Raw genomic sequence first — 16,087 nt, 5'->3', positions numbered from 1 at the left:
ACGCCTTCTTTCAAGAGCAGTTTATCGTGAATTTGTGAAACATTGAACCTTTTAAAAATCTTATTCTCAAGAACCACTGTGCCAGAAATTATGAAACTTATGTGGAAGCATCCTCAGGTAGTGTAGATTCAAGTTTGTTCAAATCATGTCCCCATGGTTGGGTGGGGAAATAAAAATTTTACATAGTAATGCATAGGAGATATCTTTGAAAATCTTCTCAAAAACAGCAAAGCCATAATTGGACATATTTATATAGAAGATGCCCAGATAGTGAAGATTACAGTATTTTTCAAATAATTATCCCCAGGAGTAGGATAGGGTCACAATAGAAGTTCAAACTTGTAGGGAAAAAAGTCACAGTAAAAAAGGTAAGTATTCTTAATTAGTGTATATTCAATTTTGTTCAAGTCATACCAACTCTTTGTAGGGGTAGGTTGGGACCAATACAGCATTAAAGCTTTTCAATACTATAATGTTCTTAGTTTTTTCCTTGTTACAGTGTTCAAGTGAGCCATATGGTCAATTATGGGCCTTTTCTTTAAGTTATGGGGTTGTTTTAAAAATTTCTATATAATATTGGAAAAGATGAAAAAAAAATTTTGCTCATGGGAATACAGGAAATAATGTTTCAGATATATTTCAAGAACAGCAGGTCCATAAGAGGATCAGAATTTAAAATTTGGTTAAATATTTGTCCAAGGTTGTTACCTTTGGACACAGAAGAGAAATAAAATGCATAATTTAATGTGAATATGACTCGTATATATATAAAGTTTATAAAGCACTTTTTTAACAGCGCAATATAATAAAATGTTCATTAAATATATATATATATATATATATATATATATATATAATTAAGTGTACTGTTTGTATTGATAACATTAAAATTATAACAACGTGTGAGGAATTATTTTTCAGGTATCGGCAGCGTTGTAGAAATGGTCAGCTACCTGCTAGAGCAGGGTCTTTCTCCAAACGACACGAATTCAGACTACGAGACTCCTTTATATTTAATCCTAAAAAACGCAAAATATCACACTGAAGATGAAGTATCGTCCATCGTTAAACTTTTGATAAAATTCGGCGGAAATCCAAACCAAGAAAAACTTGAGAAAAATCCTTTAATTCAAGCAATAGAAACATTTAATGCTAAATGTGTTCATATTTTACTGAAGAATGGAGCGAGGGTGAACGATCTGCCGAGTAAATTAAATGCACTGCATGTGATGTACGATTCCATTCTATCTGTTCTGGTAAAAGATCAGAGAGGTAATGTTTTAAAATTGTTTTTAAAAAAAAGGGGGGGGGGGTCTATCAACAAAAGCTTAACAGTCAGTAAGGTCATGCTTAGTTTTTACTGGATGGCAAAAATTCAAAATTCACAAAGAAGAAATTGTAATTTTGTCACTTTTTTATGCATGGTACCTGGTAGATGATTAGTGCAGATTTAAATACATACTCCTCACATACTACTGAGTGAAATTTAATGAAACTTTCACAGAATCTTTATTACATATTGCCATTGTGCACCTCCTATTTTACTTTTTTATTCGACGCGTATTTTAGGTTTCCCATAGCAAAACATGTCATTATATGTTTACCTATGACGTCACATATAGAAGCTTCTGGATAACATTTGATGGGACGAGTTATTCCTCTTTACACATTATCGTACAACAATATATAGCAACACATAAGACTAGTCTCGTTTTCCCCCGACTCTCGCTCTCGAAACTTTGCCCTAGCGAGAGTCTGGTCTGATTCCTATTCTATTTTTGTAATTTTAAGTCGAGGCTTACCGAGAAATCGGTTTGGATTTTCATTGGCTGATACATTCTCTTCGATGCTAAGATCTGTATTCTTTAAAAAGTGAGAGGCTGCGCCTTTACTTTTATCTGGTTTTATAATAGAATACCTCTGTCTGCTTTACAAGGAACAAAAAACGCACATATCTTTTTTTAAAAAGTAAATTCTCTCATGGGAGCCGCCATCTTGTTGGCTGGTTTAGCGACCTCTACTGGTTACAAAAATAGAATAGGAATCAGACCAGACTCTCATCCGGGCAAAGTCTCGAGAGCAAGAGTCTGGGGAAAACAAGACTACACATAGACATTATGGGAGGCGGGGGGTATCATTTAGTGAGCTCATTGCGCACAGTACCTCTAGTTTGGGTATAATGTTTGCGTTCCATCATAAAAAAAAAGTAGATTACCGACTGCGGCGTTGCAACTGTTATACCTAACCCACATATCTTTGTTTAAAAAGTAAATTCTCTCATGGGAGTCGCCATCTTGTTAGCCGGTGTAACGTTGAATATTGACCCGAGTTGAAAATTGACCCGGGGGTCATTTTTCAACGTTGAATATTGAACCGGGGTCATTTTTCAACGTTGAATATTGAGACTAAAAGTCGTTGAATTTATACCCGGGGTCATTTTTCAACAGCTTGATAATTTTTTTTCTTACACCTGATGACGTCAACAAGTTGAAAATTGACCCTGTTGAATATTGACCCCACCTCAAAGTTTGAACATTTTTTTTTAGCTGGGAAGTTGTTTAACGGGATTTATTAGTATCACTTTATTAATATTTCGTTTTCAATTTTTTCCCTTTTCAAGAATAATAGAAATAAACATACAGTATCACCCCGTGTATATATGTACATTTAGATCAGTGTACGGTTTCAGTTATCTTTGCAGGGGCGTAGCAACATTACCTTTACTATGGCAATTAAATGTTAACTGTAAACCTGGTTGGACCCCCAGTTCAAGTGATGTGTCGATAATGAAGTATTAGAATTGATACTGAAAGTTGTTGACACTGAAAAAAAGTTAGCCTCTACCCCCAACCCCACCCACCCACCCACCCCCTTCACCCACAAAATATAGGATTTTCGACTTTGGGCAACTTTCAACTCCAAACCCCCTTTTTTTGCTTGTCAACTTTTCAGGTAAGTATAAAAAAGTTTTCTCCGGCTGCCCCCCCCCACTTTCAAAAATGATGCTACGCCACTGCTTCAAGCATGACATCTTTATTTTTGAAAATACTTTCCAAAATCCATGGCATCTATAAGAAAACTACAAGAAAACTACAAAACAACGGATAGGCTGAGTACCATTTTAACAATGTAGAATTTTTTTAAAATCGTTTGAACGATTTAAGAAAACGTTTGTGCAATTAAATAAATCGTTTGTACAATTTGTTTGTTAAATCATACGATTTATCAAAATAGTTTGTACGTTTTTTTATAAATCGTTTGAACAATTTAAAAAAAACCTTTTTACGATTTAAGAAAACGTTTGTACGATTTATCAAAATAGTTTTTACGATTAAACAAATTGTACAAACTATTTAATAAATTGTACAAACGATTTATTAAATCATACAAATGACTTATAAAATTGTACAAACAATTTATTAAATTGTACAAACGATTTATTAAATCATACAAATGACTTATAAAATTTTACACACAATTTATTAAATTGTATAAACGATTTATTAAATTGTACAAACAATTTGTTAAATCGTACAAACCTTTTTTAAAATCGTTCAAACGATTTTTTGTAAATCTACATTGTTAAAATGGCACGAATACGCCGTCGTTCGTGCCTATTCGATGTCATTAATATTTAAAACAATCGGTTGCTAGTCGCTACTTTTGTCATTCCTATTCGATAATTTTTAGCTTTTTTAATCGATGATTGTTTGGTTTATATGCAATAAAGTTGTTGTTCGAAAACATACTACCATCATTTCTATTCGAAAAAAAAAATACAATTCGTTAAACTTCTCACCTTATAACATAATTTTATCTCTATGATCTCCTGTGCAATGTTTTTTAATTCTTTTTCAATAATTGCCATGATTGCATTCTGGGAAATATGACAAATTAAACTAGAATTAGTTGTAAACTCAATTAATTAGGAATGTAAAGTTTAATATCATTATCGAATAAAAATCATTTTATCACATAGATTGACAAAACAAAATTTAAAAATATTGGAAATAAGGCAGAAGTTTTCTATCTTCAAGACTTAGAGACTAGAGATCAGCATAAATTAAGCTGTTGCTATTTAATATTAAATAAATGTGTTTCGTTTTATACATTGATGGAGTAAATATAGAGGATTTAGTTATTCAGAATACAAATTTATTTAATTGAACATGTCTTGTATCAACTTTTGACAAAGATATACAATATATATATTTTAATAAAAAGTACATGTTGATCCTAATTCAAGACGTAAAGTCATTGATACATCTCACCAATTACGGAACATAAAAAGATATTAATACAAAATTTAGTAATTTTTTTTCAGAAATCAAGTCATTCTCTGTATTATCTTAATCATGTGATCAAGTTTGAGCCAATCAGAGAGCTTAGAATTAAAGGTGATATCACCTTTCCGTGCTAAATAGATGCTATCACCTATTTGAATAAGTGGTATCACCTATTCGAAAAGGTGATATTACCTATTTGAGTTTCTTACAACGTTAACAGTCATTAATGAATGCTCCCTATAATATATATTATACTACACTGGAACCAAGAAAATTCGGACTACCCAGTTTTCATACTATTTCTACGATTTTTTGTTGTATACATGATATATAAGTGAAATAAATCAATTTGTAAGCAAAAAAAAAAAAAACAAACTACAGCTGTTCGACGGGAAAAGGTGATATCACCCAATTGAATAAGTCATATCACCTTTTCGAATTGGTGATATTACAAATTTAAATCAAATAAGTCATATCATCTATTGGAACAGGTGATATCACTAATTCAAATAGGGGATACTACTTTTTGCAGTAAATACCAAAACGGGGCCTCATACCTATGAATTAAATCACAGTAGTGAAAACCCAATCATAAATATGTGTTTTTATGCTGTTGAATTTTGAACCGGTTTCATGTTCAAAATTCAACGACCCGGCTCAGTTTTCAACTGATTAGGGTCTAAATTCAACACCTTCGGTCTCAATATTCAACGTTGAAAAATGACCCCCGGGTCAATTTTCAACCCGGGTCAAAATTCAACGTTACACCGGTGACCGACCTCTTTTTAAATCGAAGCATGGTTCTGACGAATAAATTTCATACAACAATATCAGTTATCTTGTTTAAAATCACTATTTTGAAAATTCCAAAATCAATATATTTTCTTTGTGTTTTTTTTTTTTACCTTCGAGAATTGTTCATTCATTTTGAAAAGCTACCATTTATACTGATTACAAATGGACATGCACTTTGCAGTTTGGCTTTTGGGCAGTAAGGGATCTTTCTACTGCCGGCATCTACTTAGACACAAAACATCGGTTTTATTCTTTTTTTATCCGAAGTGCCGTTCTTAACGTCCTGCAGTGGTATTGAAACTCGCACATGAGGTTCAACTCTTTACTCGTCGCCCGCGTGGCGCAGTGGTTAGAGCGTCTGTTCTAGAGTCGTGAAGTAAAGAGTCAATCCTTACGTCGCGGGTTCGAATCCCACTGCGGGACGTGGAGGCCGGATGAGACCGTATAAACCGAGGCCCCGTGTCGCAATAGGTGCTGGCACGAAAAAGATCCCTCCCTGCTCAATGGTCCTGAGTGCAGAGTAGAGGACAAAAGAACTTTATTCGGTAATAACCAATATTTGCCCCCCAAATCAAACTTTGATGGAGATATATCTAATTAAGTTCTTAAACAGGGGAGTATATGCTGACTTCAAAGCACTGAATATTTTCATAAGTAATGACGCCATATGTACGTAATGACGTCACAAACATGACGTAAACTTCAGCTTTTTTATGAATTTTACAGAAAAATGTACGTATTTCGTCGATATTTTGGGTAAAAATCACCGAGCGCATGTGTGTTCAGGATCAATATGTTGATATAATGTGTAGAATGATAATATCAATGAAATACGAGGGTTGTTCGAAAATTATTGAGACATTGTGTATATTTTGCTTTCTAATGAACGTCTTTCGGTGAAAATATGCATATACGTTTAACATACACTAAGAATCAATAAAAGCAAGATATATTTTACAAATGTTAAATATTTTCTCTGAAATGATATATAAATGCGTCAATAGTAGGGGTACCTGGAGCAGTCATGAAATCAGATTTTGAAAATATGTAACACCACCGTTCTAGCTTGTCGTGGACCAATAATAAGAGCGGAAATAATTCAGTTTATGTGTATAATTTTTCAGCTTTATTTCAAATTCATCTTGTGCATCTTTTATAGAATTTTGATCAGAAATACGGAGATCATAAAAAAATTAAGCGCGGTAGAAAAATCTGCTAACAACGACAAAATGGAATTTGACGTCAAGGGCGGAGCAGCCAGCATACCTAAAATTTTGTGTAGCGCAATGTAGAACTCTTTCTTCCAGACTTAACGACCTTCTAAAACAATAAAAGTGAGAAAAAAATTATGTGCTTGGATAGTTATTTCATTGGTATAAATTTCTTTTTTTACAACTAATTCAACCAGAGTAAATGTAAAATGTAAAAGCTCTGGACAACCATAAGTTATTACTCACGACATTAATATCGTTACGGCATTTTAAAATATCGTTTACCTGCGTTGCATAAATCGACAGTGCATGATTCTAAGTCATCCTTTCCTCCAATGAAAATTTTACACTGGGGTAGAAACAGCATACATTTTCAAATGATACTTTAAGAAAAGAGACTGTCTGATTTTTTTTTTAATGTTATAGGTAATAACAAAAAAGGAAGAGTATTTAACGCTTCCCGATCGTTTCACATGCAAATCAATCTCCGACTGACGTGACGTTAATTGACGTAGCGATGCTGCTCCGGGTCAATAGACATATGCAAGTTTATTATTTCACCAAAATTTATCTAATTATCCCAGGTTTTAGAAATTTTGCGTGAGAGTTTTATTCGTTCTTTATAAAATGTTGATGAATTTTCATGAAATTATCTCCGTCCTTTATGGAGTAAATGTAATTGTCTCAATAATTTTCGAACAGCCCTCGTATGTCAATATTGTTCCTGAACAAACTTGCGCTCTATAAATTTTAAAGCTAAAATTGTTGAAATTTTGACCATTTTGTCCTCTTTCTGAAAAAGGATATAAAATCGGACTAGTTTGTGACGTCATGAAAACAAAAATTGTGAATACACTGCTTTGACACTATAATATTTTCTGTTAATTTATATTTTTCATAGAATTTATTGAATTTAGCACATTTCAGGAAGTTTTCAAAATTTGACTTTTGTGGGGGCAAATATATGCAATATACCGCATATAGTTCTTTGCAGCTCTCCACCGGCAAATGGTGGCGTCTCCATATGAGTGAAAAATTCTCGAGAGGGACGTTAAACAATATACAATCAATCAATCAACTCTTTACTCTGCGAAACTAGAACAAATGCCGTAAGCTTTGCAACATGCAGGCAACTTATAGTTGACAATGACCTTGTTTGCAAATTCTGTGTATCGTTTAGCATCAATTAGATATGAATTTAAAAAAAATTGGATAAAATTTATTTTCAGAGGACATTCGCTTTCTGCAACATTTGCTAGTTACGAACCAGGTTAATTTAAATGCGAAAAACACCTGCGGAGATAGTGTTCTTCATTTAGCTGTCAAAGTTTTGTGTAATACGAAGATATCTGTTGGAGCTACACAACTTATTCAAGAACTTGTTGAACATGGCTCGGATGTGAATGCAACCGATTGTAATGGACAAACGGCTCTGAGTCTTTGTTGTGAATTTGGTTGCGGTGAGTTTATTCAACTTGACTGAAAGTAAAACGTACATGGGGATTTATAAATCTCATTTAAAAATTAGCAAGATACTTGCCTTCTATAAATTTGTATGTAAAATTATTGAATACATTAAAACGCAATTGGAACTGAAAGCGGACAGTGAATACAGGGTTATTTTCATCTCATTTTATTTTCGCAATTCGAAATAATACCGATATTTTTTCTCCGTTTTAAATTCGCCCAGAAACATTTCTTTTGAAGACATGATACTTTTCTCTTTGAATTTACTTGTGTCTAGGGTCAAAGAAGCAAACATAAAACGGAGACGAAAATTTCCCTGTATACATTTTTAGATCACCTGAGCTAAAGGCTCAAGTGAGCTTTTTTGATCACAATTTGTCCGTTGTCTGTCGTCGTCGTTGTCGTAAACTTTTCACATTTTCGACTTCTTCTCAAGAACCACTAGGCCAAATTCAACCAAACTTGCCACAAAGCATCCTTGGGTAAAGGGGATTCAAGTTTGTTCAAATGAAGGGCCACGCCCTTATTCAAGGGGAGATAATTGGGAATTAATGGAAATTTGGTGGTATCTTTTAAAAATCTTCTTCTCAAGAACCACTGGCCAGGAAAGATGAAACTTATGGGGAAACATCTTCAGGTAGTGTAGATTCAAATTTGTTCAAATCATGACCCCCGGGGGTAGGGCGGGGCCAAAATGGCCGACCAAATTTTTACATAGAAATATATAAGAAAATTCTTTAAAAATCTTCTTTTCAAGAATAACAAAGCCTTAATTGATCATATTTATTTGGAAGCATCCCCATTTAGTGTAGATTCAAGTTTGTTCAAATCATGACCCCCGGGGGTAGGGCGGGGCCAAAATGGCCGACCAAAGTTTTACATAGAAATATATAGGAAAATTCTTTAAAAATCTTCTTCTTAAGAATAACAAAGTCATGATTGATCATATTTATATTGAAGCATCCTCAGGTAGTGTAGATTCAAGTTTGTTCAAATCATGACCCCCGGGGGTAGGGCGAGGCTACAATGGCCAATCAAAGTTTTACATAGAAATATATAAGAAATTTTTTTGTAAATCTTCTAATCAAGAATAACAAAGCCATGATTGGTCAAGGGACTATTTTGGATATAAACTATTCAATAATAAACCAATTTCTACTTTTTCCCAGCCACAGTGCTCAGGTGAGCGATGTGGCCCATGGGCCTCTTGTTATTAGCTTTACTGGTTAGAGACCAGAAGAGCTTATGCGATAGTGATGCGTCCGTTCGTCTGTCTGTCTGTAAACAATTTTTCAAAATGCGACTCTTCCTATAATTTTGGTCTGATTTCAATATAAATTGGCACACAAATAGACTATTCTGTGCATCGGATTTTGATTTCGTTGAACGGTGTTGCCGTGGTTACTAAAAATAGAAATTTCTGTAAAATTCTTCCAAAACCTTCTCCTCCTACAGTTTTTGTCCGATTTCAATATAACTTGACAACACCGTTCAATCGAATTCACAAACCGATGCATAGACTTATGTATCTTAGTGTAGTCTACTTGTGTGTGCCGTGGTTACTTAAAATAGAAATTTCAGTGAAATTCTTTCAAAATGCTACTTCTCCTACAGTTTTGGTCCGATTACAATATAACGACACACAATATAACGACACACTAAGATACATTATTCTATGCATCGGTTTTTGATTTCGATGAAAGCTGTTGCCATGGTTACTAAAAATAGAAATTTCTGTGAAATGCTTGCAAAATGCTACTCCTCCTACAGTTTTTGTCCGATTTCAATATAAATTGGCACACAAGTAGACTACACTAAGATACATAATTCTGTGCATCAGTTTTTGATTTCAATTAACGGTGTTGCCGTGGTTTCTAAAAATAGAAATTTCTGTGAAATGCTTTCAAAATGCTACTCCTCCTACAGTTTTGGTCCGATTTCAATATAACTCGGCACACAAGTAGACTATACTAAGATACATAATTCTATATATCGGTTTTTATTTTGAAGAGCGGCAAGGATCATTTGTTCTATTTAATGCTCTTTTAAAGTTTCAAGTCCCAACTGCTACTTTTCTCTTCCTTTGTTTTAAGTATAAACCAGTATAGCTACAGTCTCGACAGAGACTTCTGGTTATCATTTCTAGATATAAATATAGAAAATTCAAAATAAATAAATATTAGGAATGTGTCCCAACATCAAATACTTCATTTAGATATTGAATGCATTGCTGTTAGCAAATACTTACTGGAAAACGGAGCGGATCCCAATATAGGATGTGCCTTGAATCGTGCATTTATGCACGTAAAATGTGGAATAAAAGATGAGACGAAGGAGTTAATTTTTCAACTCCTATCACATGGAGCAAATCCCAGTGCTGAAACAGACTGTAGTGATACACCAAATCTCATAGTAGCAATCAACATGGGGGATACTGACTTGGTGAATGCGTTGTTGAAAAGTGGTGCTCACCCAAATATCTGGGATGATTCTGAAACCAGTCTTTTATATGCATGCAATTTAGGTAAAATATATCTTAAATTGAATTTACATTAGAATATCTGCGTGAAGTTAAAATTCTTATTTGCCAGGCAATAAATTGATTTTTTTAGGTCACCTGAGTAACTCAGGTGACCTATTGCTATCCGTTTTCGTCCGTCGTCGTGTGTTAACATTTGAGCATTTTCAGCTTTCTCTGAAACAACTGAACCAATTTCAACCAAATTTGGTATACATCATCTATGGGTGAAGGGGAACAAAAATTGTGAATTTCATGGTCCACGCTCCCCTGGGGCCTGAGGGGTGGGGACAAAACCACTAAAATTATTGCAATCTTTAAAAATCTTCTTCTTTACTCCTGGACATCAAGCAGGCAAACTGTTAGCATGAATGGAATGAGCATTGAGTCCTCTACCAAAATTGTGAAATTCATGGCCCCAGGGTTAGGGGTTCTAGTGCTAGGGCGGGGCTATATAGATTATATAGTGAAAATGCATTATTTCTTTGAAAATCTTCTTCTCTGCTCCTGGGTATTTAAAAATAAACTAACTAAGTACATAGTTATGATGAGCAAGAGTGCCTCTTCAAGATTTGTGAATTTTATGGCCCCAGGGTCAGGGGTTCTTGTGTTAGGGCGGGGCTCTATAGACTATATGGTGAAAATGCATTTATTCTATGAAAATCTTCTCTGCTTCTGAGTATTAAACACAAAGTTATGATAAGCAAAAGTGCCTTTACCAAAATTATGAATTTTATGGCCCCAGAGTCAGGGGTTCTTGTGTAAGGGCGGGGCTCTATTGATCATATAGTGAAAATGCATTTATTCTTTGAAAATCTTCTTCTCTGCTTCTGAGTATCAAATAAACTAACTAAGCACATAGTTATGATGAGCAAGAGTGCCTTTTCCAAATTTTTGAATTTTATGGCCCCAGGGTCAGGGGTTCTGGTGTTAGGGCGGGGCTCTTTTGATTATATAGTGAAAATGCATTTATTCTTTGAAAATCTTCTTCTCTGCTTCTGAGTATTAAATAAACTAACTAAACACATAGTTATGATAAGCAAGAGTGCCTTTTCCAAAATTGTGAAAATTATGGCCCCAGGGTCAGGGATTCTTTTGTTCGGGCGGGAGTATATTGATTATGTAGTGAAAATGCATTTATTCTTTGAAAATCTTCTTCTCTGCTCCTGAGTATTAAATAACTAACTAAGCACATAGTTATGATAAGCAAGAGTGCCTTTTCCAAAATTGCGAATTTTATGCCAATGATCCAAGTATATATATTTATGATGAAGAAAGGTACATCTAGCAAAATGGTTATTTTTATGCCCCCTGGGTCAGGGGAGGGGGGGTACATTTAATGCTTTGAAATCTGCTCTTTGATATTAATCAACCATTTTATGACAAAATTTGCATAATTTTGAAATATGTGGCCCAAGGGTCATTGGTTCTTTTGGGGTGAGGTGCACAAAGTGAAAAACATTTTCTCTTTGTAACTCTGATCTACCTCTGGGTATTGAGTAGGTAGAGTAAGCATGCAGTTTTTTTTATTTATGATAAGCAATGGTGCCTCTTTCAAAATTGTGAATTTCATGGCTTCTGGTTTAAAACACAAACGAAATTTAATTGTTTGAAAGTTGTTACACAATACTCAGGTGACCTATAAGGCCCGTGGGCCTCTTGTTTAAATTATTTTTAGCTCACCTGAGCCGAAGGCTCATGTGAGCTTTTCTGATCACATTTTGTCCGTCTGTAAACTTTTCACATTTTCGACTTCTTCTCAAGAACCAATGGGCCAATTCTAACCAAACTTGGTACAAAGAATCCTTGGGTAAAGGGGAGTTTAAATTATTAAAATAAAGGGCCAAGTCTCCTTACAAGGGGAGATAATCAACAAAAGACAAAATAGGGCGAGTTCATGAAAAAATCTTCGTAAGAACCATTGGGCCAGGAAAGCTGAAATTTATGTGGAAGTATGCTTGGCTAGTGTAGATATTAAATTGTAAAATCATGACCCCCGTGGGTAGGGCGAGACCACAATAGGAAATTCCAAGTTTTACATAGAAATGTATAGAACAAATCTTTAAAAATTTTCTTCTCAAGAACCACTGGGCCAGGAAAGCTGACATGTGGAAGCATCCTTGGGTAGTGTATATATTTTAAATTGTTAAAATCATGAACCCGGGGTTAGGGCGGGGCCACAATAGGGAATCCAAGTTTTACATAGAAATGGATAGAACAAATCTTTAAAAATCCTCTTCTCAAGAACCATTGGGCCAGGAAAGCTGACACTTATGTGGAAGCATCCTTGGGTAGTGTAGATATTAAATTGTTAAAATCATGACCCCCGGAATGTCTACAACTTTTATTACGTAATACTTGTATATTTATCCTATTATCCATACACACAATCAACATAATATAATCTGATAAATATGGAGTTAAAATCAATCTGCATGAGGTTTACTCTCAGAGATGTGTTCTACCATCAATATAATGCATATAACTGATGTAAGCTCATATAGCGGGAAATACATTTTTCAAAACACAGACTCGGAGTAATAATGTTTGAATCAATAGAATAATATGTCAACATTAAAAAAATCCGAGCACAAAATCATAGTTCTTTCAAGCTAACATATTTTTTTGTTCCCACAAGTTATTTATGATTCTACCCTTCCATTTTCAAAAAGCTCGTGTGACCTTATTTGTAATTGGAAAGTGATGAAAGAATGATTGCACTTAGTGTATAAAACGTGGCCCCGGTAAATTGCGCAAAAATAAGATACAGAAAGTATCCTAATGAAATTAATAAAACAATTCTTCAAGGTCTAGATCGCAACTTTGCAAAATTACAGAAATTAAAAGTAAGTAATATAAAAGAACGAGACTGTGTTTTGTAAGAGGGGTCAATGCAAATCACTAATCTCCATTGTTATTCAAAGTTATTCCGATTTTTAGAGCTGAAATACATAGTGAGCGCATGCTTGCCCAAATTTCTCAAAAGGACAGAAGGTGTAGAACTGTCGGAAATTCAACATATTTAAGGGAGAATTTTGGGCAAGCCTGCGCTCGGGGTAAACTTTTTGAAAAAAGGTACGAAACGCCGACAGTTTTCTTCACTGTTTACGGGTATTTACATGTCATTGACCTCATTGTGACCTGTTTAATATTCCAATTTTCCACGTGGTTTGTAGACTCAGGTAACTTTGTGAATACAAAAAAAATCAATAAACCACGTGGTTGTAGATCCGTAAACATTCCGTCGAAAGGCGTCCAACTTAGAACATTACATGTACATATGTACATTTTTAATCAATCAACATAGAACTATTTCTTTTTTGTCAAGTGTTTTAATAAGGTGATGGAATATTAAATTGGAAAAAAATGTAACGATATTTTATTTTTAGTCCTTGGATTTACGGGGCACGTTTGGAGGCTCAACGAGTTTCAAAGATTTAGCTCCCATCTTCAAAGAAACATCATTCCTCAAAGTGTTTTTGACTGCAAAAATATAAGGACACGGGGTAGAATAATTATGTAGATTGTTTAACACTGGCATGGAATTCTTAAAATTACTGGTACCCCCCCTCCCCAAACAAACAATTTAAACAAAACAAAAAAACAATCGCACATACAATTAATAAAATTGTTTTGGTAATAAAATATCACCACATGCAGCATCACAAAAAATATTTCGTACACCATTATTTGTAAGAAGTGCGGAATATTTACTGTACTTTAAAAAGTACGAATAGAGAGACAGAGAGAGAGATGTTTAAAATTTCAATAGGCACTGCTCTTCTAAAAAATATAGAACTTTTTCTTAAATATGATTTTCCCCGTTTTCATATACAAGTAGGCTCAGTTTAATTAATAAAGTGTTAAATTTCCACCGAGAAACGACCACAAGATGGGGGATCTGGATTTATAGGGATCGTACATCTCAAAGATCCTCCCCCAGTACAATCTTTCGTAAAAAAAAAAAAAAAAAATGGCGTAATCCTTGAGAAATTCTCCGTGTTTATTTTTTTGTATACAGTTTGTCTTTGTATTAAATTCCAAAAGCCATTATAACTGGCTAAATATGACATGTTTTCAACAGGTCGAGGAAATACCTTATATGGATATTGTTGCGATTGCGCACAGAGGTGCTCACAGCAAACAATTGTCCAATCCAGTGAATGAGCCGAAAAGCATGATGGTCTACTACATGTTTATTTTTACTACGAACACGTGGCTCAGGGAATTTTAGGACGCGATTTCAAACGACTGCAGGAAAGTCAGCTAACAATGTTTTTGAAATTTGTCATTAAAAAATACGAAGATTGGGTACTTATTAAGATTCCCCTTGCTCACATTAACAAACAAAGTAAGTTTTCCTTGTTAAATAGTACTTTGAAATACCGCAAAGTCTTCACTAGTAAATAAGACTCAAGTTTTTTAACTCGATATTCGTTAATTTGCCATGTTACTGGTTAAATTTATGTAGTTGTTGCTCAGTTATTTGTTACCAGAAATTAAAACTTGCACTTTATAAACAAAAAGAAAGGTTCTTAAGTTGCATTTTTTTAATTATTTATAACTGTTATATAAACCCTCATGCACATTGATCATAGAACATGAGAAGCATATATTTTGAAGTTGTGTACGTTATAAACATTGACAATACGTGAGCACACCTCAAAGTTGATTGTTTTTGGACTAAGGAATACTGAGTAGTCACGTGAAATTGACTTTTCACTGACAGTACCGCTATACAGCACGGGGAAAGCTGTCAACAAACATGACAAACGGACTTGTACAATGGAGTGGAGAAAGCCCTTATTTTTATCATTGTAAATCAATTGTATATAAATGTGAGCATGGAATCAGTAGATAATGATGTTCATATTGTATTAAGTGTGTAAAATGCTTGGAAAAATGCATCACTTTTTTCCGAGAGTGATTTAAAAAAAATTGGCCTTTTAGAAACACACGTGTAGTATTTTTGTAGTAGACCATAATGCAACTCATTGAGCTGATTGGTCGATTTGTAAGTCACGTTGGTTCCTCACTTAACATGTAAATTTATTCCGACGTCACAGAAAATAGTTTCCTCGACCTGTTCAATCGATCGATGAAATGCCCCGCTTACTCTGAATATTAATGTGACACAATTAAAACCCAACTCGGACAAGCGCAACATTCCGGAATTAACACGAAGCATATGGCTTTTTAAATTACCATTTATGAAACTAAGACTCCGTTTTCAGTGTGAATTTTTGCAAGCAATATACCACAAAGATAACAAAGTATGAGTTAGGTGTAAAATAATTAACATTTGAGTTAATAAGATAAAGTTAGAGAGGTCCGAAAAAGGGGCCACGGCACTATTCTTAAGTGGAAACATTCTTTTCCAATATTGTTGCATTATGACTCTATATTATAATTGTACCCATTGTTTGCTTTCATCATATCATGCTAAAATTTTAGAAAGGAAGTTGTCATGTTGTAAATTTTGTATTTACAGCCACCCGGTAAATTCAAAATTTACAACATGACAGAACTATATGATCAACCCTCGAATTTTCGTTTTCTTTAGGTTTTGATCAGGCTACAGAGATTGTACCACTCCTTCTTCGGTACGGTTGTAGCATCAACCTAGGTCAACATGGTAAACCGTATATATATTACAGACAACATCCACTCTTCAGAATTGTCGAAAAGATTATAAAAAATGCGGAATGTGTAGAATTTACAGAGGAAAAATACGTAGAAAAGGTTGACTTGAGATTTTTCAATCTTCTACTTTGTGGGGGATGTGATTTATCTGTTCTTTTGCGTCCTGG

General features: G+C 34.2%; 1 protein-coding gene across 1 annotated transcript in view; it reads left to right on the top strand.

Moving 5' to 3' along the window:
• The window catches only part of LOC134279540 (putative ankyrin repeat protein RF_0381), a gene marked incomplete at its 3' end in the record, with an annotated part of 18,320 nt that extends 2,301 nt beyond the window's left edge, over nt 1-16,019 (top strand). The window contains exons 4-7 of the mRNA XM_062761946.1: nt 922-1,272; nt 7,522-7,752; nt 9,975-10,283; nt 15,841-16,019. Coding sequence (XP_062617930.1) covers nt 922-1,272; nt 7,522-7,752; nt 9,975-10,283; nt 15,841-16,019 — 1,070 coding nt within the window. The remainder of the gene's footprint in view (nt 1-921; nt 1,273-7,521; nt 7,753-9,974; nt 10,284-15,840) is intronic.
• Between the last annotated feature and the right edge of the window lie 68 nt (nt 16,020-16,087).

Source organism: Saccostrea cucullata, unplaced genomic scaffold, assembly GCF_032062105.1.
Source record: "Saccostrea cucullata isolate Sc308-1 unplaced genomic scaffold, CSIRO_AGI_Scuc_v1 ctg6102, whole genome shotgun sequence".
In the NCBI taxonomy this organism is placed as follows: Eukaryota; Metazoa; Mollusca; class Bivalvia; order Ostreida; family Ostreidae; genus Saccostrea; species Saccostrea cuccullata.
Note: the sequence above shows the minus strand (reverse complement) of the source record. Positions and strands in the feature narration are given on the sequence as shown.